General features: G+C 41.8%; 1 protein-coding gene across 1 annotated transcript in view; it reads left to right on the top strand.

Moving 5' to 3' along the window:
• ERC2 (ELKS/RAB6-interacting/CAST family member 2) overlaps window positions 1-22,533 on the top strand; it is a 975,448-nt gene that overhangs the window by 512,281 nt on the left and 440,634 nt on the right. Inside the window, exon 12 of the mRNA XM_077993178.1 lies at window positions 20,207-20,342. Coding sequence (XP_077849304.1) covers window positions 20,207-20,342 — 136 coding nt within the window. The remainder of the gene's footprint in view (window positions 1-20,206; window positions 20,343-22,533) is intronic.

The raw sequence follows: 22,533 nt of genomic DNA, 5'->3' as shown, positions 1-22,533 counted from the left end.
TTACTAGTTGACAGCTTTATATTGGCACTGCTTTTTTGATGGTTCAATGAGGTACTGCTAGGGACAGTTTGTCAAAACTTTAAAATAAAGCATAACCTTGACCCCAAACATATATGCTCCTGCAACACACATGCGGCCATTTATATGAAATAAATGTTTCCTCTCTTTTGGTAATGTCTTAGCTACCTTTGAAATGGACTCTTACCTTGAATATTCACTTAGTTTTTATGTCTACCAGTGTGACTGAACTTCAAAATTTGAGCTACTTCCAACCAAATAATTTACCCATTTAAATGCTCAGGGTATGGCCTCATTTTATAGTGCCATAAAATGAAATTTAAAAAGCCTCTCCAGAGAGCTGTGATTACCATTTTTTTCTTTAGTTGTTAGCCAAGCTAATAAATATTCTTAGCAGTTCTGTCATCGTATGTCATATAAAACTAGATCTAATGATCAAACCTAAGAGAAGATCCCACACAGCCTTCTGTGTGGCTCTAGAGGAAGAAGCGATTCACCTGATTATTAGATCCTTGGGTTTTTGGAAGGAGGATTTAACACTCAACCCTGAGAAGGATGTGTGGAGGTGCCCTTGCAAAGGTTGGCTTACTGCTGGTCAACTGGCTGCTTAGGGAAATGAAGGTAGAACTGTGTGGCCCTGTGATGCGATGTGTTCCTCAGTTGTCACTGCAGAGACACTTGGCTGGGACTGGAGATGGTCATACTGGCTTCTCTCTTCATGTGTATACAATGGTGAGGATGTGTGTGTGTGTGTGTGTGTGTGTGTGTGTGTGTGTGTGTATAAAATTCCTGACCAGCGACTTTCCAGTCTTCCAGCTTTTCTGGCTCTCCAGCATACCATCTTGGGTTCTATAGCACATGATCTCTCTTTCCAAAAGTATCCATTAAAGCTTGGGACCTTTCTCAATTTTTGACAGCCAGTAATTCATAAAGGAAAAATGAATTAAGTCCATTTTACCTTTACATTTCTCCTGTAGGGCAGGAGAGTTGTTTGGAAGTGATTGCTGCAGGCTGTTAAGACAGCTACTTAGCTTTCAGGGCTGGCAAGAGAAGGATGAAAAGTAATGAGTTAACCTGCTAAGAATTTGGCCATTTTAATCATTCGAGTCTGGGTATACTTTGTCTCCATTTATACTGAGTGGGGAAACAGTTATCTTGATAAGCAAGGATTTATCTCACCCTCACCTCTCAGTGGCTGCCTGGATTCAGAGTAGAATAGACCCCTTTATGTAGCAAAGGGAATGGGCATGTTTTTTATGAGTTAGAAAAAGAAAAAAAGCCACTGGTATTTTTTTAAAGTTCTTATCAGCAAAGAGCATTACTGAGAAATCCAATAGGGTAGTGATGACATTCAATTTTATTTGTACCAGGAATGCACAGATGGCTGGAGTTAGCAGCTATTCATTTTTAGCACATATCTCTCATTATTGTTAGTGAGAATTACACAGACCTATCAAAGGCGGGAAATAGAGGAGAGTCTGTAGTATCAAATAAACGTGTATCATTTTTGTGCAAAGGTCACATACTTTGAATAATTCCTTTCTGTAATTGTGACTTCCCATTGTTAGTTTATTCTTGCTGAATTTGTACGTTGTCATGGTGTTTTTAATGGCCTGAAGAAAAGCATTTCAGCAAACTGCACAGGTCTGAGACTTATAATTAGTCATTGCAGCCTGTGGGCTGTTACGCAAATAGCTCAATCGAGATGTGTTTTTATGTAAAAGTTCCCCTTGATTAATTGCCCAGGAAATGCCTTCAGTTCATAGAGATTTCTAAATCTATATCATAAATATTCTACTCCAACAATTTGTTCGGTGAGAAAACTATGATTCTTTTTCTGAATCATCATGTTTTCAGGTGTTGCCGGGAGTTTTCTTTTAATTAGTTTCCTTCAAGCAGCAACATAGAAAATAAACACCAACAGCCAGGGAAACTACTGTTCCTTGTCATTTGACTTCTGCATTTGGAATGTAAACCAATATGCTGATTTTCTAGAAGATTCATATTAAAATGCTATGTTAAAAAAGAAAAAAATAGAAAATCAAATAATTAAAAATATAAGAAAAGCAGATTTGAGTTCACTATGAAACAAAAAGTTATTAAGAATTTGACAGTCTATTTTTGAATAGTGTCTGTTTTGTGGTGCTATATATACCACAGACTGGGTAATTTATACTGAACGGAAGTTTACTTCTCACAGTTCTGTAGGATGAAAAGTCCAAGATCAGGAAGCTGGCATCTGGTGAGGGCCTTCTTGCTGCTTCAGCCCATGGTGAAAGGCAGAAAGGCAAGACAGGGCAAGAGAGTACAACAGAGACAGTGAGAGAGGGCTGAACTTGTCCTTTCATAAGGAACCCACTCCCAGGACAACAGCATTAATCCATTCATAAGGACGGTGCCCCCATGACCCAAACACCTCCCATTTGGCCCCCACCTTTCAGCATTGCTGCATAGGGGATCAAGTTTCCAACTCATGAACTTTGGGGGACACATTTAAACCATAACAGATAAAATATTGCTTTCTTTTTTTTTTTTTTTTTTTTTTTTTTTTTTTTGAGACGGAGTCTCACGCTGTTGCCCAGGCTGGAGTGCAGTGGCGCGATCTCGGCTCACTGCAAGCTCCGCCTCCTCGGTTCACGCCATTCTCCTGCCTCAGCCTCCTGAGTAGCTAGGACTACAGGCGCCCGCCACCGCGCCCGGCTAATTTTTTGTATTTTTAGTAGAGACGGGGTTTCACTGTGGTCTCGATCTCCTGACCTTGTGATCCGCCCGCCTCGGCCTCCCAAAGTGCTGGGATTACAGGCTTAAGCCACCGCGCCCGGCAAAATATTGCTTTCTTCATGGGTTGGGCTTTGAAGATGTTGATTTTATAGGGGTTTTCAGTTTCTTCAGTGGGAAAGGGGCAAGTTTTTCTTGTAAATTTCTTCTTTGAAGGAAGAATTCTGATTTTATAAGGTACAACAAGAAATAATTTAGGATTTATACCAGAAATAGGGCCTAATAGTAATCAGAATCACTGCATGGGCTAAGAAATATGAGGTTGAGACCCTACTATCAACAAAACACCTACTTTTTGAAAATCAATTCCTTTTTTTCTGCTTTAGTTTGAATCTTAATGAAATATTTTTCATATTCATCTAATTAGTATTGGTGTTTTTCTTAAAAAATTTGACTTACTACCTAGTAGTATAGAGAAATCCGTCTATACAATATGACTTTAAATCATTTCTCATTTCTAAATTATGCTACAGCTATGTTTAATAGTTATCCATACATTATCCCATAGGAATTTTCAAAAACTTTAGTTATTTCTCAAACCTCAGCTATTCACTGATAAACAATTTCCTTAGATGCTGTATGAAGAATATTAGAGTAAGCTTACTCCTGTCTGTTTTCAAGGAGTATCAGATAGTTTTTAGTCTTTGCAATGTCTGTGTTATACAGAAGACAAAGCCTACGTGTAAAAGAGAGATGCCCTCACAAGCACTGTTTAAGGATATGTGTGTGTGAAATAAATATAAATATATATGTATGCGTGTGATTGTGTGTGTGTGTTTATCCTCTGATGTGAAAAAAATGGGTATTTACTGAGTTTTCTGTGGTGAGAAGGAGAGAAAGCACTTGGAACAGCCCATGGTGGGTGGGAGTCATGTAGCTTTCGATAAACAGTCTTACAGCTGCACAATGAGTTTTTTCTTTTTAGTAGTAGGATTATCCTGGTTAACTCTGATAAAAGGGAATTAGCAAGTATGGTAAATCAGAGGTATTCAGTTAGGAAAATGACATGAATTTTGGAGTCTAATAGATTGGCGTGAAGCCCCAGCACTGCCTCCCTCTAGCTGGATGAGCCCTCTAAGCACGTTGCTTTCCTGCTCTTCCTCATTTTTCTGGTCTATGCAATATCTATGTCATAAGATTGTCATGAGGATTAAATGAGGTGTGTATACAACATGAGCATTGCCTAGTCCAAAGAGATGCTGATCAAATGCTACATTCTATGGCATATGTGCTTATGCACCTGAATTGGAGATCCTAGTGGCTGCTCTGTGGATTTTAGATGGGGTAACATTCCTAAATGTTTGGCCCCCCTGCCCCTGGGAGCTCTAGAAACATTGCTATCCAGGTGGAAACTAGAAAGGGCATGAAAAACTGTGGGTTCCCAGGATTTTCATGAATCCCACTAGATAAAGATCCTATAATGACTGTAGTGTGGAGGATTATGTACATTGAGGAAATAGGCTTGGTCAAGAAGAGGGAAGGCCTATGTTCCAGGGGTCAGGAATCTGCACATGGGCTCTCAAGACTTATTTGACCCTAGCCCGTTGTTTTTTGGTTTTGTTTTTATTTTTGGTAATGTTATTAACATACCCTAGAGCTAGTACTGGTAGAATGCTATTTGGAAACCACCGGGTTAGGAAAAATATGTCATCAAGTGAAACTGAAACAGGTGGCATTTTAGCAGTGGATTGTGGAAGTGGTTGTGTCGAGGCAATTGTGTGGGGAAGTGGTTTGTTCTGTCTTCTCATTTAATCATGGGGAAGTGGTTTACGCCCTCTTTGCCGATAATTCTGCCACTTTCTTATCCTTCATTGATTTTTGCTTCATCTACCACCCACCACCAATTCTGTTTTACTCATTCACATTAGACTAAGAGAAAAGGTTTGAGTTACGAGAAGAAGAGTGGAAAGATCAGCCATTTATTTTTGTAGTGTGTTGTCATGGGGATAAATACTTGGGAAAGTGTAAGGATGCATAAATTACCATAACCCCTCATTGACCATAAGTTAAGCCTTCCAGATGCCTTAAGTTGCATTAATGAAAATAGTTTGGAAGAAGTTTGGGACAATGGAAAAATGAAGTCTGTTAGGTAGATACTAATGTGAATAGTCCCTAAGAACTGTTTGAAATGGTCAGTAAAAAGATTATGAAACATTTAGAAGGAAGAACACAAACACAAAAATAAAACAAAGGTTTAAGAAGTTTTAAAAAATAACTAACATATAATATGGGCATTGGTTAATGTTCAAATCTGTGCTGTCCAATAGGGTAGCCATTAGCCACATGAGACTACTTAAATTTAAATTAGTTAAAATTAAATAATATTTAAAAATCACTTTTACAGTTGCATGGGCTGCATTTTAAGTGTCCAGTAGCCACATGTGGCTCATGGGTAGTCTACTGGATAGCGTAGAAGTAGAAGATTTCCATAATTGCAGAAAGGTCTATTGGATATTGCATATGAGAGACAGGATTCTGACATGGTCCCATGATGATCTCCACCCCCTGGTTTTCACACCCTTGTATGATTTCCTCTACTTGAGTGTGGGCAGGTCTTGTGACTTGCATCTAGCTGATAGAATATGGCAAAGGCTATGGATGTCATTCCCGTGAATAGGGTATATCATATGGCAAAGGTGATGGAGTACCATTGCCATGATTATGTTATGTTATATGAGACTTCCTCTCAGCAGACTGGAGAGAGATTCTCCTGCTAGCCTCAAAGAATCAAACAGGCATGTTTTGAACTGCTTAGGTAGAAGGCCACATGGCAAGGAACTTTGGGTGGCCTTTCAGACCTGAGAGAAGCCTCCAGTTTCTAGCTAATAGCCAGTTAAAAGCTGGGAACCTCAGGCACAGAGCTGCAAGGAAAGGAATCCTGCCAACAACCTGAATGAGCTCGGAAGCACATTATTCCCCAGTTAAGCCTGCAGATGAGAACTGCAGTCTGGCTGACACCCTGATTTCAGCCTGGTAAGACCATGAACAGAGGAACCAGCTAAGCTGTGCCTGGACTTCTGACCCACAGAGGCTGTGAGATAATAAATAAATGTTGTTTTAGGCTGCTAAGTTTGTAGGAATTTGTTATGCACCAATAGAAATCTAATTCAGTGCTGGTCTAAATTATTTTTGGGTTGGTCCAATAAGCCACACCTCAGATCCTAAAGAGTGTATAACTTGCTTTATTACAGCTGGTGCTTTGCCTACCTCATAGAAAAAAAAAAGAGATTGTAACTTCCAAAAGGGAATATCTAGGCCTAGTTAGTATGTTCCATTCTCTTTTGTGGCAAAGGCCTCAATAATGTACAACAGTATTTTATTATTTTTGTATAGCATAATAGATGCCATGATCTTTGACATCATCAAAACAATGGTTCAAATTCTGCATCCCTAACTTTTTAACTATATGATATTGGGCATATTATATAACCTCTCTAAGCCTCTGCTTCTTCATCTATAAAATGGGGATAAAGTACCCTCCATGTAAGGATGTTGTTTCATTTAACTGAGATTTTAGTTTTACAGTGTTTAGCACAGGATCTGATACATAATTCAACATTTCAAAATGGGGGATGCTTTCATTATTTAACAATGTTTTAAAATGGATTTCTGATAGCAAATAATATAAACTCCAACACATTACTTCCATACTCTAATTTGGAAAATCATCATATAAGATTTTATCTTCTTATACCTCCATTTTATTTTATGTCTGGACCACTGCAGCCCAACTTCAGATTGGATGCAATAAAAATAGGTCTTGCATACACGAAGTGCCCCTTGTGCTCATAGGCTGCCTTGGCTGTATATTGTCTGGGCAAATCGCCCTCAACCTCTGGCCAGACTGTGGAATGTTGGTTTCCTCCAGTGTTAGCCCCCAGGGGGTCAATTTTCACAGTTTCCATATGTTTTTATATTGCTCCAAACTGTAAATACAGCTGACACCCTACCAAATTGGCCCTAATGTGCCTGTGTCTAACAGTGGAGTCGTAGGCTTTTAGAATGATACAGTACTCCATGGAATTGTGGTAATTAAATGAATGTTTTGTTTTTAAAGTGTTCAGATTCCATTTTTTAATTTGAAAAGAGGTAAATGATGTGCAAAGAGGAGATATGAGGTGGGAAGAGGGCAGGAGTTTTCATCTTATGTCTTGCCCTGTCTTGGGTCTGCCCCTTTGGTCCTGAAGCTCTGTCCTCAGATCCGTTACCTGGTATCTGTATTGTCCTTGCCCTTTTGTCCTTCTCTTACAGAAAGGGAATGTTTTTTTGAGCTTCTGTTTTTATCTTCTCTTATTTTGTTATCTCCAAACTCTTTGTCTCAGATTTAATCTGTTTGTACAGGAAGAAGAATCAGACTCATTATGATACACTTATGTTCCAGAATGTGAAATACAATACAAATTTCTGCTTGTAGGGCTTTATCCATCCATAAAACCTTGTAATTTTTTCAAAAGGTGATCACTTTGAGATTAATGGGTTCAGAGAATGGAAATTAACAGGGAAATTGCAGGGTTCCCTTGTTGGTTTTGTGTTCTGCTTCATAGCTGAGTCCTCATTTCAGTAACTGTTGCTGCCCCGTGGCATTTAAGTTGCTGAGCTCTCACCTTCCATCCTGAAGCCCTTCTGGTGGAAAGCTAATGTTCCCAAATTATGACTTCATCTGTATCTTGTTCTCTAATAGTCAACCAAGCTACTGGCCAGGGACATCCTATGAAGTTTGGAGTGGTGTGTCTTGAAGTAGCTGAACTATAGAACAGACGCAGTATCCTGAGAGTTCCCATTTGTGCTCCATAGAGCTTTGTAGGGTTGCTTTGGGGAAGGGAAAGTGGGACAGTGGTAGGAAGGAACTCTGCAACATTCTGCAAAGTTGGTTGCCATAGCACACAGGTTAAGAGTTGGAGATAGTCTCTGAAGTCAGAATGATTGAGACTCCTGGCTCTGATATTCACTAGCTCTGTAACTTTTGACAATTCCCTCATCTGTAAAAGGAACAAACAAATAAGACCTACCTAGTAAGGCCTTTGCAAGAATTAAGTAAGTTAATATATGTAAAATGCCTAGAGCACATCATGTGATATCACGGAGTAAGTAATATGAGCATTTGCTGCTATGATGATTATTGTCTCATGTTCTAGACCAGTGTTCAGCAAATTCTGGCCAACAGGCCAAATCTGACCCTGCTACTTGTTCTTGCAAATAAAGTTTTATTGCAACACAGTGTATATATTAGTGTATATATGGTTAGTGTATATATTAGTGTATATATTTTCTGTGGCTATTTTTGCACTGCATGAGAAAGTAGAGGCAAAGGTGAGTAGTTTTGACAGAGGCCATATGACCTGTGAAGTCTAAGATATTTACTCTCTGGCCACTTACAGAAAAAGATTGCTGACCACTATTCCAGACTTTGGAAAGGCTTTCTCAGTGGCATAAATGAGAATAAACCATCAGTCTGCTGTGAACTATGTAGATTTTAAAAATCATCTGTTGAATACAAATTAAATTCAGAAAGAGTTACTCAGGCTTTTTTTTCTTTTTTGACCTCAGCCTCTTAGATTTCCAGTTTAATTTTGAAAATTATCTTTCTAGGGATGAGAACTCTAGGTTGTCATTGTTACCACCAGCTAATAATACTCAGTATTCATCATCACCTACCGCCCTGAGGACAGTAGGACTTGGCATGTCAGGGTGCAAAAATGGAAGGCCAGTGTGGCTTGGGGGAGGAGGATGAGATAAGACTTGGATGGTAGGAGTTAGATCTGGTAGAAGTCAATGTGAAGAATCAGTCCAGATTTTTTGTGCCTTTTTTTTTTTTTTTTTTTTGACTGGGTATCATTTCATTGATAAGGAACTGACAATCGCTTTATGAAATTGAATTTTTTTAATAGAAAATGCCTTTCTGAAAACAGATGTAAGAGAGCAAACTTAATTTATGCAAATCCTTACATGCACATTCCTAAATAATTTTAAGAATTCACATAAAGCATGTGGCAAAATAGGGGGACTTGTTTCATCCATTGACCAAAGTGAGGGTCAGTTCCAGAAATAAATAAAATTAAATTAAATTGTCACCAGCAGAAATCTGTGGGTGACAATGGACTAGGCATTGTGCTAGACCCTGTGTAGAGAAGACAAGAAGATTGGTGTGATCACTGTACAGAGGGTGCCTATAGCAGAACAAGGAAGACAGGAAAGGAGCAGAAGTGTGGTGAGTTCATGGCAAGGCAGGCATGGTGTGATTTGGGAGTTAGTAACAGGAGGACCTAAGTTTCTTGATAGGCCAAGACAGCTTCCAGAGGACATCACGTTTATACTGGGGTGAAAAAATAAATATGAGTTATCAGTGATGAAGGAAGGGGCGGGGTAGGGGTGAGGTAAACAGTTTCTAGAAGAGGAAACTGCTTGTTCAGAGCCGTGGAGGACAGTAGGCCTTGGCATGTCAGGGTGCAAATGGAAGGCCAGTGTGGCTTGGGGGAGTAGGGTGAGATAAGACTCGCACAGTAGGAGTTAGATCTGGTACAAGTCAGTGTGAAGACACATGGATTTTTTTTTTTTTTTTTTTTTGAGACAAAGTTTTGTTCTTTCACTCAGACTAGAGTGAAGTGGCATGATCTTGGCTCACTGCAACCTCTGCCCCACCAGGTTCAAGTGATTCTCCTGCCTCAGCCTCCCGAGTAGCTGGGATTATAGGCGCCTGCCACCCCACCTGGCTAATTTTTGTATTTTGAATAGAGACAGGGTTTCGCCATGTTGGCCAGCTGGTCTCGAACTCCCGACCTTAGGTGATCCACGCCCCCACCCTCGTCGGCCTCCCAAAGTGCTAGGATTACAGGCATTAGCCACCATGCCCGGCCAACACATGGATGTTTTTACAGGCAGTGGAGAACCAATGAAAAGTTTTTCAAAGGAGGAAGATATAAACCTTTGTATACTTTCTGCTGCCCAGCAGAGAGTGGATTGGGTGGACAATTGGAGCCAGCATCCTCGTCCAACTTGGAGATGGCGGTAGCTTGGGCCAGAGAGGACATGGGTGGGACTCATTCCTTCACTCTAGTGAATGTCCTGGAGATGGACTCCTGCTTGTCTGGTGGTGGAATAGTCCATAAGGAATTCAAAATGCAAATAAATATATGATTACAAATTGGCTGAATGCTGTGAAACCAGTGTGTGGGGTGCTGTCAGAGATTCTCAGTGATAGGAGCGGCGTCCTTGCATTTGATGCCCAGAAAAGGGCCTTCTGAGGAGGCATTACTTCAGCTGAGACTTAAAGGGTAAAAGTCAGTTGTGGGAGGAGTGGTGGCTGTGGAGAGGAATCCCAGACAGGGAGAATAGCCTGTGCCTATACTTCCCGGTGGGAAGGAGCTGCTGTGTTATTGCAACTGAAAGGAAACTGAATTCCTGATTCTGGGGCTAACAGTGAGAATGGTGTGGGATGAGACTGATAAGCAAAGTTCACAGGTGTGCAATTTTATTCTTTGGGAAAGGGAAGCCATTGGAAGATTGTATGCCAACCAGTGCATGATCTGACTTACTTTGAAACACCCAGTCTTGTTGTTGGATGGAGAATGGATGAAAAGAGAAGCAAGAGTGGAAGCAGGGAGACCAGGGAGGAGAGAAGAGACCCGTGGTCCAGGCAAAATGTGATGGTGGCTTCAGCTCTCATGGAAGCAGGGGCAATGTTTCCCTGTTTGCACTCCTGTGCTATTGGCTCTGGGCGGGGCTTTGAGGCACCAGGTGGATATGTGGAGCCACAACATACTGAAGCAGGGAATATTTTCATGCGGGCACAGATGGCAGAGGAACCCTGCTTTGGACTCTCCTGAAAGTGCATCTGCCACCAGCTTTGACCATGTGGGCCAGGAATCCTGAGCATACAGTCCAGTCTACAGTGAGAGGGATGTAGACTGTGACAACATATTTAATGCTTAACAATTTGAAAAATAACCATTCCAGGGCCACTATCCTCAGACCTACATGACCACCCTGTGCTCTCTGGCTCACCAGACCTAGATGGGAGGCCAAGTGATAAGAAATTTATTTGGTAAATAGTAAATCAGAGCCAGGCTCATTAGTTAATCATGTGGCCCTGACGTCTGTGTGTGGTCTGCTCGAAAGGAAGAGCATCTTATTATTAGATGCCTGTGGGTTCAACACTGAGTTCTGCAGAGGGTGAGAAAGTTGCCTTTCCTTTCCCCTTGGAGTTTCTTATGGGCTCAAGCCAATCCTACCAAGTCCATCAGGAGGGGTAGGAGGGCATCTGCAGTCACCCAGGGTCTCTCTGCCCTTTATCTCTGGGGTCTTCCTGAATAGCCTCGATCATTTCTTAGCATTGGCTTTCAGGCACTGGGTTCCGTTTACATTTCAGGTGGTGTTGCATCCATATTTGGGGGAGGTTTCAGGGCCAGAATACGGGAGAATGTTTGAAGGAATCAGCCCTTCAGGACCTCCACCGGAGTGAAGGAAAATAAACCCTTCTTTTGCTAATTGTGACCTTCTGCTGTGTCACCTGCTAAGATTGCTCCCAAGGTTTTCTTGGCTTGGGTGGGAAAGTAAATGGTAAGTGTAGTGGGGAGTAGATAAGTGCTCTAGAAGAGGGTTGGGGCAAGGGGATCAGGCTCTTGATGGCTGCAGTGGCCCATCTGGAGTGGCTGCTGCAAAGATACTGGCTGCAGTGGGGAGGCACAGCTGGGGTTGCATGCTCTGTGGGTCCAGCGGGATCCAAGAACAGGCCGGAGCCCTGCCCCCTACTGAGCTAGCAGAGCAGGAGCCCTACACTGGCTACAGCTGACCTGCTGTGGCTCTGGACCCATGCATCCCTGCACTCTCAGGGGCCAGAAAGCCCCCAGTGCCCACAGGCTCAGAAGTGCCTGTTTCTGCTCCCTGTCCTCTTCCCACCTCTTCCCACGCCTGCTTCTGTGTGGAGCAAAGTTGTGGCCAAGTCTGGGCGCTGCTGCAACCTGGCCAGGTGTGTGCATGCTCAAGGCAGCACTGACACTCCAGTTTTCTGTTACCTCGGCCCCCTCTGGACTTTGGGTGCCGACAAGCACAAGTGGGAGGCCAGGGGTGCTGAGGACGGCTTGGCATGGGCCTGCAGGCACCCCTCCACATGAATATCCTGGGCACTGTGGATGGCATGTTGATGGCAGCGGGAGGCAGACAGGTTTCTGGGCAGAAAGGGACAGATCCCTGGTGAAGCCCCACCTTCAAGCCAGGGACAGACTGAAGCCTGGGGACTGGGCTGCCTGTTCTGGGTGGAGTCTGAAGCCCAGAGTGAGAACTTCTGATGCCTTTTCTGGGCCTGCGCATGGCCACCCATGGAACAATCAGCATGCACTTTCTCCCTTCTGAGCCCATAAAAACCCTGGACTCACCCAGACTCACACAGATGTTGGGACTACCAGCTGCAGGAAGGAACTACCTGCTTCGGGTCTCCTCGACTTTTCAGGACAACCTGCCTGTGGATAGGAGCTACCCACCATGAGTTTCCTCTTTGCTGAGAGCTGAACACTCATTGGGATGACCTGCCTGCAGAAAGGAGCTACCCATTTCGGGTCTCCTGGGAGCTGTTCTGTCACTCAGTGACACCTTGCTCACCCTCCAGTTGTCCATGTTCTTCATTCTTCCTGGAAGTGGGACAAGAACTTAGGACCCACTGAATGCTGGGACAGAAAAAGCTGTAACAGAAACAGGACTGAAACACACCCCCAACTCACCATATCGTAGGTGGTGAGGAGAGAAGAGCTGCGGCTCTTTGGAAAGCCCAGACCTAGGGTCTCCCAGAGCCAGGGCTGTGACACCCTCTCTGAGGCTCTGCGGTTCCTGGTGTCTCCAAGCTTCCGGGTACCACCACGATCCCTGGTGCCTGCAAGGGAAGTCACTTGTGGTACACCTGGTCCAGCTGCAGCCTTACACGGAGCAGGCGCCTGGAGCTGCGCCCCCTGCCACAGCTGGTGTACCTGGCTGTGTGCAGTAGCCAGACTCCATGCTTGCTGACACACCCCTCATCACTCCATGTCTGGCTTGCCCTTGGCAGGCATGGGATCTGAGATGGTAGTGTGAGCTGAGCGCAGCCTGCTGAGTCGAGTGGGTTGAACGAACCCACTTTGCTTGTGGGCTCAAGCAAAACCCAAGCAGGGGTGCTGCTGGCCACAGAGGTTTCCAGCTGGTAGAGCAACACCCTAAGGATCCTGTGACACTGTTATTTATAAAGCACTCACTGTGTGCCAGGAACTATTTTAAGAGCCTTAGGTTTATTAAATCATTTAACATCCCCATCCCCTAATGAGATAACTTGACCAGGGTTACAGACTTGGTAAGGGATGCCGCTGCAATAAGAATGTGGCTGACCTGGCAACAAAGTCCTTGATCTTGGGCATCTTACTGCACTGCCTCTTGGCCCCCTTGGTGACATATGATTCAATCATTTTTTCAGGCTTAGCAAGGAATAGGAACATCTTCCCCAAGGAGGGTTTTGCTAGTGGGGCCTGATGCTACAAGACGGAAGCCAAAATTGTCTTTGCCTGCAAGCAGTTCTTCTTCTCAAATTTTCAAATCTGAACACTGCCTCTGACACCTTTCTTTTAGCTATCTTATGCTATGTTACCAGGTTCTGGGTGTGTCCTGCTGGTCTGGTAAATGACAGATGTCTTTTTTTTAAGTATGTTGGCATTGTCAGATTTAACTGAGGGTGGCTTTGTCTCTGGGCCCTTGTGTAGCCCCAAGCACCACAGAGGAGGTGGAAGACACAATGCATGATGGTACTCACCTCCGGGGAGCAAGGAGCATCAGTAGGGAGAGGAGGAAGAATAAAGCAAGGAGGGAAGCCAAGACAGCAAATGTGGGGATGTGGGCTTGGGCATCCTGCTGCATGGCTTTGACAAGGACTTACGCAGTTGACCATGATCAAAACTAGTAGCCAAAAAGCTGGGCTGTTCTTGAGAAGCTGCCACAAGGTGCAAAAGTCCATGAGCTCTGGCTTTTCCTGGAGCTAAGTCTTCAGACCTTGCTCTAGCTTTTGGCTCTTGCTGGGAGGAGAGTTAGGTTCAAGTTGCCACAGCTGGCCAGATCCTTTCTCTTCCTGGAAAGGATATCATGCTCATGACATTTAGCACATTTATGCTTGCTGTAAAAACAAATCCTTAGAATATTTATGAAAGCTTTCTAAAATGTATAACTTTGCTGGAGTACTGAATGGTATTTACAAGCTTCAAAAAAAAAAAAGGAATCATCTCAGTGGTTACAAGTAAAAACTTCTATTATCGGAAATTCTGCTTGCAATGTGCATTGTCAGCTTCCATTGTATGTGTGTGGCCCATCTACTTGAGCAGTCATTTCAGGAGCCCAGCTTACTTACCTATGGCTGTCATGAGCTTCCTGCAATGCTTCCATTAGGATAACCTGCTAGGAATGTAACTCATCTCATTATTAAGGAAAGTGTAAGTGGGAGCTAAATGTGTGACATAAAGCATTCAATAATGCATTCCAAAGTCCATTGTTTGAGGTATTTGGAATACTTGCTGTTCTGAAATGGGTAACAAGGCACTAAATATGTGTGCACAATATTGCACAAGACATGATTACATTCTTCTTACTGTAAGCTAAGAGTGAAACAGAGTGAACATGATGCAGTCTGTTCTAAGCATTTTACCAGTACTAACTCATCAACCCCTCACAATCACCCTATGAGTTAGATACAGTTATTGTTTTCATTTTTATATGTGAGGAACCCAAGGCACAAAGATTAAGAAGCTTGCCCATGGCCACACAGCTAGAAATGGCAGACTACTGATGGGATTCCAGGCAGTCTTCTTCCAAGGTTTGTGCTATTAGCCACTGCTGTCCCTAGAAGATTCATATGGCCGAGAAATAGTCTTTCATGGGATTGCACCATTTTATACTTGCAGTTAAACATACATCTACTTATTTGTCCAACAGGAATGAATGCATATATCCACAAAAAGACTGGTATAAGAATGTTCATTGCAACTTTATTCTTTTTTTTTTTTTTTTTTTTTTTTTGAGACGGGGTCTCACGCTGTTGCCCAGGCTGGAGTGCAGTGGCGCAATCTCGGCTCACTGCAAGCTCCGCCTCCTGGGTTCACGCCATTCTCCTGCCTCAGCCTCCTGAGTAGCTAGGACTGCAGGCGCCCGCCACCGCGCCCGGCTAATTTTTTGTATTTTTAGTAGAGACGGGGTTTCACTGTGGTCTCGATCTCCTGACCTTGTGATCCGCCCGCCTCGGCCTCCCAAAGTGCTGGGATTACAGGCTTGAGCCACCGCGCCCGGCCCGCAACTTTATTCTTAACAGTAAAAGAAAATTAAACAGCCCAAATATCCATTAACAAGGAAATAGCTAATCAAACTATAATGTATTCATACAATGGAATAGTACTCAGCAATAAGCAATGAACTATAATACAAACAACAATATGAATAATAAATCTCAAACCTTTATGCTAAGCAAAAGAAGTCAGATACAAAAGATTATGTACCATATGATTCCATATATATAAAGTTTAAGAGCAAACAAAAGAAATCCGTATAAATAAAGATTAGAATAGTGATCACTTCTGGGAAGAGGGAAGGGCCATGAGGCAGGGTGATGGCAATGCTCTATATTTTGATTGGTCAAAAACCTTTGACGTGTACACTTAATATTTGTGCATCTTCATGTACGTATTTATACCCTATTTACACACACACACACATGCACACACACACACCCCCATACAGTATAAATTGAAGATCCCATTTCCTCCCAAACCCATTCCCTTCTTCAGTCATGACCACTGTTTTTATAGACTGGCGTGGAGTTTCCAGGAGTTTCCATTTATATGCATGTGTGTCTATATACATCCAAATAGGCATTCCTATTTTAACATAAATAAGATCAAACTATATGTATTATTTCTATTTCTGCTACCTGCTTTCCTTTTTGAGTAATAATATATCCTGAAGGCTTTTCCATGTCCATACTTCATTTTGCCTTAATCTTTTTAGCGACCCTGATTTTATGTTATGAATATACTTAATTTCTTCAGTTTCCTTCTGATGGATGATTAGGCAATTTTCAAATTTTTACTTTTACAGTTGTAATGGAAATGTTTGTATATATATATAATATATATATATGTGCACATGTGCAAACACTTTTGTAGGTTGTTTTCCTAGAAGAAGGGTTTGCTTAGGCAAAAGGAAGGTATGCTTGGTGGAAATTGCCAAATTGATTTCCAAAAATCCTTTTGTTAATTACACTCCTCCTGACCAATGTGAGAGAGCTAGATTCCTGCATTCTTCCCAGCAATGAATATTACCAATCTTTAAAAGTTTTTGAGAGCAGATGGGTGAAAAAGTGGCATCTTTTTGTTTCTATTGAGATTTCAAAATAAGTTTCGATTTTCTCCTTGTTTTGCAAATATGCGCATGCACTTGGACAAACATATGCATCTCCTGTCCTGCACTCCTAGCTATGTAATTCCAGGGGTCTCAGAGTCTGACATGTTCTCACTACCAAGTTAGCACTTTATTCTTAGAATTTGACAGATGATTCTAGTGAAAATGGCGGGATTCTGTTCTCTCTGACATGCTTTCTTAATATGGTAGTCATTGTTGACCTTGAACTTGTTGGAAATTTTTAATTTAATGCAAATTCCTTGATGGCAACTGAATTTTGAATAGTGACATCCCTTGCTTTATGAAACTGGTAAATTTAAATTAAACATTGAAAACCTTACCAGTATATTTTCCAAATACTTCTTTTACCATAATTGTTTTTATCTTTTTAAAATTTACATTTTGCATATATTCTTAATGCTGCTTTTTTTCTGGAGAAAAAATTCACCCCAAAGAAACCTTTTTTTTTTTTTTTTTTTTTTTTTAAATAATGGAGCAGGTCAGTCTCTGGCAGAGCCTTGCCAAGTGGTTGGGTATTTGACAAAGAGTGATACTTGCTTCTGGGGCAGGATAGTAAGAAGGCATGGCAGTCTCCATGACCAGGGCCCTTCCCGTCTAGATTTTGGAGATATTTGAAAGCTATACTGAATTTAGCACTTTGATTCATTCAGTGTGGGTGTACTTCTGCAGGTAGGGGAAGATGTGGAGACTAATAGGTCACTTACAGATTTTATTCTTACAAATGCTGAAGTTGTTGCTAGCAAAAATCACTGTGGTCATTTTTTCACTGAGCATCTGTGAGGGAATTTTCTCTTCTCTAAGAGATCTAGTATTTTTAAATTTCATGACTCCTCTGCCTGCCTTCCTCATAAATTGCCATTTTAACCTGTGTTTTAGGTAGCCTTAGGGCTTCCCTGAGAAACACTTGAGAGAGGAGTTCTCTGGTAGTGAGGCTCTGCTCACCTGTTCCACCCCACTTCTTGCTTTTTTCCTACCTGTGCGAGAGCATTCCTTCATTTCCCTTTTGACTTTCAGGTAAGCATTAAGTGAAAGAAAGGCTTCAACTGCTAGAAATATCTTTGAAAACCGTGGCACTACTTCAGGAGAGTGTGGACACTTTATATGTAGCTATTGACAGTTTCATGTACAAATACAAGATGATCATTCTCATCACCTTGCTCTGCATCTCTCTAATTGGCCCAAATCCTGAGCAATGCCATTCAAAACCCGACTTTCCTTTTTCAGTCACTGGTGTCTTAAATAAGGGAGTGTTGAAAGGAGTGGCTGGAGATAGGCCTCCAGCATAATGTCAAAACTTCAGTTCCCCATTTTTCTTAGCCACTAATTCTTGTTTTTTTTTTTTTTGTTTTTTGTTTTTTTTTTTTTTGAGATAGAGTCTTGCTCTGTCACCCAGGCTGGAGTGCAGTCAACCTCCACTTCCCACGTTCATGCCATTCTCCTGCCTCAGCCTCCCAAGTAGCTGGGACTACAGGTGCCTGCCACCACGCCTGGCTATTTTTTTTTTCCATATTTTTAGTAGAGAGGGGTTTCACTGTGGTAGACAGGATGGTCTCAATCTCCTGACCTCGTGATCCACCTGCCTTGGCCTCCCAAAGTGCTGGGATTATAGGCGTGAGCCACGGCACCTGGCTGCCACTCATTCTTAGGAAAGCTTTAAGGGACATGTGGGTTTAGAATTTGCTTTTATTCTTTGGGATTGAAAAATCGTTGCAGTGTCCCTGAAAGTAAGGTCACTGTGTTCAGACTGCTCTAAGAACTTTATGGGAGTTCTTTCACTATGCAAATGATGTTTGTAATAATAATCTGCATTTGTCACCCATACTTGGGACAGAGGCACTTTTAGCAGTTGGTTCTATTTAATACTATACTCTAAAGTAATCAATTATTTCTTTTAAAAAATACCCTCTAATTAAACAGTCACACGAATCATCCTAACCTCTCCATTATATCCTGTTACTGAGCTCTGGCCTTATTTCCTAAGGAACTGGAAAATATGACTGCCCTAGGTTTGCATGGGCTTTGGAAATACTGTGTCCTCATTCAATTAGAAAGCAAGATTCATTCTTAACATCTTTATACTAACCAAAAGACAGTTTCCTCAAAGTGGATTAGCACGCAAGTTTGACTTGGTGGCTTCATGTGTGTACCTTGCTGTATCAGGTAAAAATGGAGAAATATTGGACAAAAATTATGCAACTCAAAGACTAAGGAGATGGTCATTCTATCATACTTTATAACCTCCTAATAAGTGCTACGAATAATATTTAAATCATGGCTTCAGTTAGTGTAAATATTCATAAGAAGCCAAAATGTTCAGAATATATAAGTGCAGAAAATATTTTATATATATATATATAGTGTGTGTGTGTGTGCGCGCGTGAGAGTGTGTGTTATTTAGAGATGGGGCCTTGCTATGTTGCACAGGCTGGACTCTAACTCCTGGGCTCAAGTGATCCTCCTGCCTCAGACTCCTGAGTAGCTGGGACTACAGGCATGAGCCACTGCACCCTTGGACTATTTTTATTAGCAGGGAGTACACTGTTAGTGCCAGATAATATTATTCTACTAACTAAACAATGCTCTTGTGCTTTGTTTGCTTGGAATGGGAGAGAGTAGGGGAGTATATAATTTATGGGGACTAGAAATAAGAGTTTCTTGTGGAGAGCAGTTTTCATTTGATTTTACTTGCTTCAATTTCACGTTTGCTGTTTATCATCTAGTTCTTACCTTGTTTACATTTTCAAAAGATCAGTGATTCTCACTATGTTTTTTACTGAGTCAGGGCTCAGTAACAGTGGTTGACGTGGCAATGCTGGGGTATGGGGGAAAGGGATCAGAAGGGACCCCAAATGATTCTGCTGCTCATCCCTCCTCTTGTGGTCAATACTCCTGAGCCCTCCGTACTGCCCTCCTACCTCCTCATATGTTGGATTAGATTTATTACAGCTGCTGTGGACATGGTTGCCTAAATCTGTGGAATGTTTTGCTAAACGCTCCTGGTGCAATAGTACACATTAAGCTTATAATTCCCATTGTTGTTTTCTTGAACCCGTTCTTTATACTTAGTCTTTTACTCACTTGATCACTTTATGATTTTGCACTTTGACATCCTGTAGATTCATTAAGAATTTTTACTCCAAGCCCCAGAACTTTGTTTAACATTATGATTAGCCAAATTGTTATTGTGTTTGAGCTAAGTGATGACAATGTATTTGATTGGAGCCTTGTAATTGTTATTTTAAAATCAAAGTAATGGATTTTGATCTCAGAATAAGAACATGATCCAAAAGAATAATAATGATAATAATTAGAACAGCAACCAATTAGAAGAAAATAAATGCCCTATCATGGACCAGAGGCCCTATGTGCCTGGGCCCTGCCTACCTGTGCAGTCCCATCTCCCACCCACATCTACCCTTCCCTGGATTAGCCTCACTGCAGCCTTCCGGTTTCTTCTTTCCTGTCTTGGGAATTACATGCATTGTTCTCTCTACTTGAGAGCTCTGCCACTGGTGTTTCTCTTGGTTAGCTCCTTCTAGTCTCACCCACAGTCTCACTTTGCTAGGGAGGCTTTCCCTGGCCACAGCGTCTAAAGTCATCTCCTTCCACTCCACCACCTGTCCACACAAGCACATCACTGTCTGTCACAGCATGCTGTTTGTTTCCTTCAACGTTAAGAAACCTAACTTGTGTTTCCTTGATACTTGTCCATCTTTCCCAGATACTTGTCCATCTTTCCCACTGGCCTCTAAGCTCCATGAGGGTGAAGATTATACCTGCCCCATTTGCCATTGCAGCCCCAGTGCTTTCCTGGGACCTGGTATTAAGTGGATGCTCAATACATATTTGTAGTTGAATTAATGGATTATTTGGAAGTATCATCTTTTTCCCAAGCCCATATCCAGATAGCCTATGCTTAGTACTTCCTGAGTCTATTTGTGATAACATATGATCTTCCAGTAGTAGAATTTAACCAAGCTGTGCTGACTTTTCTCAGGCATATGAAAGATCAGAATAAGAAGGTGGCCAACCTCAAGCACAATCAACAGTTGGAAAAGAAGAAAAATGCTCAGCTACTAGAAGAAGTCCGCAGGCGAGAAGATAGCATGGCTGACAACTCACAGCATTTGCAGGTAAGCACGGGCTTCTCTTCTTAATCCCTAAATAACTAGAGATGGACTCTCTCAGAAATGTCACCATTGCTGCTGGAAGATATTCACAGAAATGGTGGACTTTGCCTTTGCCTGGGTCTAGCACTAACAAGGAACCCAGTAGGTCTTTCCCAGGGAGGGTCATCATTTTCAGAACGGTGGCCATGAAAAGCCAATTACGGTAGAGCCTAGAAATACAACGCAGAGTCTTTTGGTTCCTGTAACTCACCTTAAAAGGTAAGGGCTGCATTTATATAGTTGGCAAGAAACTTAAAACATAGAAATGTCTTCATTTTCAATTTATATTTAAATTATTTTGGGAATAGAAGAAGGCAAATGTGTGTGTATTATCACAGAAGGTATTTGGGTGAGGATGCATTCAGCTGATCCCAGACAGTTTACAAAACCAGTTTTGTTTTGTTCAAGACTGCGAGGCTCAGGCACAGATCATTATTCTGTCTTCTCCGTGAATATAGTTATCTTTCAATGGACAGTTCTATCTTAGAAACAAACCAGCTCACTGGAAACACCAATTTTTCCTCATTAACCACCCTTATTTTTGGCCAAGGAGTGCTCCCCATGTACTCAATAAAACATTCAAGTTAAAACAGGGCATTTGCTTTGAAGTTTCTTTATTTATTCCAGGGTGCCTTTAAACAGAGCAGTTCAAGTTGGCTGGAGTTCATGTTAAATTTTGGTTATTAATTAGTGTCTTTCTCCAGTCATATATTAGGTTTCCTCCTTGGAGATAGGAGAAGTTAGATAATTTCAATATGTACTCATAGTTCATCTTTTTAATTGGCCAAAAGAAAAATCAATAATTATTCCAGAGTAGGAAATACAAGGAAGTACCTTGCATAGGGCATGGCACATGGGGACTCGTTAGTCAATATTAGTGTTTTTATTTTTTTCTCTCTGTGTCCTAGACATGCCTTCTGGTGTCACTGAAGGCCCTTTACATTGATGCCTGATTTGGAGTGTTCACTCAATAGTGAGACAATAGTAGGTGGGCCCAGAACTTTTTTTTTTGTTTGAGATGGAGTCTCCCTCTGTTACCCAGGCTGGAGAGCAGTGGCATGATCTTGGCTCACTGCAAGCTCCACCTCCGGGGTTCACGCCATTCTCCTGCCTCAGCCTCCCATGTAGCTGGGACTACAGGTGCCCGCCACCAGGCCCGGCTAATTTTTTTTTCTATTTTTAGTAGAGACGGGGTTTCACCATGTTAGCCAGGATGGTCTCAATCTCTTGACCTCGTGATCCGCCTACCTCGGCCTCCCAAAGTGTTGGGATTACAGGTGTGAGCCACTGCACCCGGCCAGGTGGGCCCAGAACTTTAAAGAGGACCTGACGCTAGGGCTTACCTTGCTATGGTGTATTCTGTAAAAGAAGAATAATAATTGCATCTGCTTCAGAGTAGTTGTGAGACTTAAAGAGTCAAAGCATATAAATAATTTAGAATTGACTATGCCCAAAATAAGTGTTCATGACTAACGGTTGTTATAACAAGGAAAAGGTAAATGAAACATTAAAAACGATTTGTCTACTATATGCAGAGGTATTTCTACAGTTCTAATCTGATATGCAATAAGCATCAAAGTTTTTATCTTTTCTATATATAGTAATTTCTTCTTTTCTAAGGGCACATCTAGTTATGGAAATTAATGTCTTGTTTTGGCCCATGAACTTTTGTAGAGCAATATTTTCATAACGGGCCTTGATAACTACCTCATAGCCCTATTCATAAAAGATAGCATGGTCTGGAATTGCTTAGTTGCATTCCTGACCACCCCAAATAAAGGATAGCATTTGAAATGCAGTAAAAAGTAATCACGATTACTTTTGATGAAAATGTCTCTGGTTAAGGTTAATAGAGAGTAAACCTCCCACTTCCCTGGATTGTTAAGCAGACCTGCTCAGATGTAGTAATTACTGCCTTCTGAAAACAAAACTTTCTGGAGGCACTTGACTTTTTTAATATTGTTGTTGTTTTGAGCATTTCTCGTTTACAAGTTAGCCTGTTAAGCCTTTAAGTGTCAGTCAACCGGGATTTAGCCTGGCTGGTTGGTGGTTGTGGCAATGGCACCTGTTAATTTTTATTTATTCTACACAAGCATTTGGTAACAACTGGATACACTGGCTTCATGATTTCAAGCAACCCAATAGGTATTATATC

The sequence above is a fragment of the Macaca mulatta genome, chromosome 2, assembly GCF_049350105.2.
Source record: "Macaca mulatta isolate MMU2019108-1 chromosome 2, T2T-MMU8v2.0, whole genome shotgun sequence".
In the NCBI taxonomy this organism is placed as follows: Eukaryota; Metazoa; Chordata; class Mammalia; order Primates; family Cercopithecidae; genus Macaca; species Macaca mulatta.
This window is presented reverse-complemented; position numbering and strand designations above follow the sequence as displayed.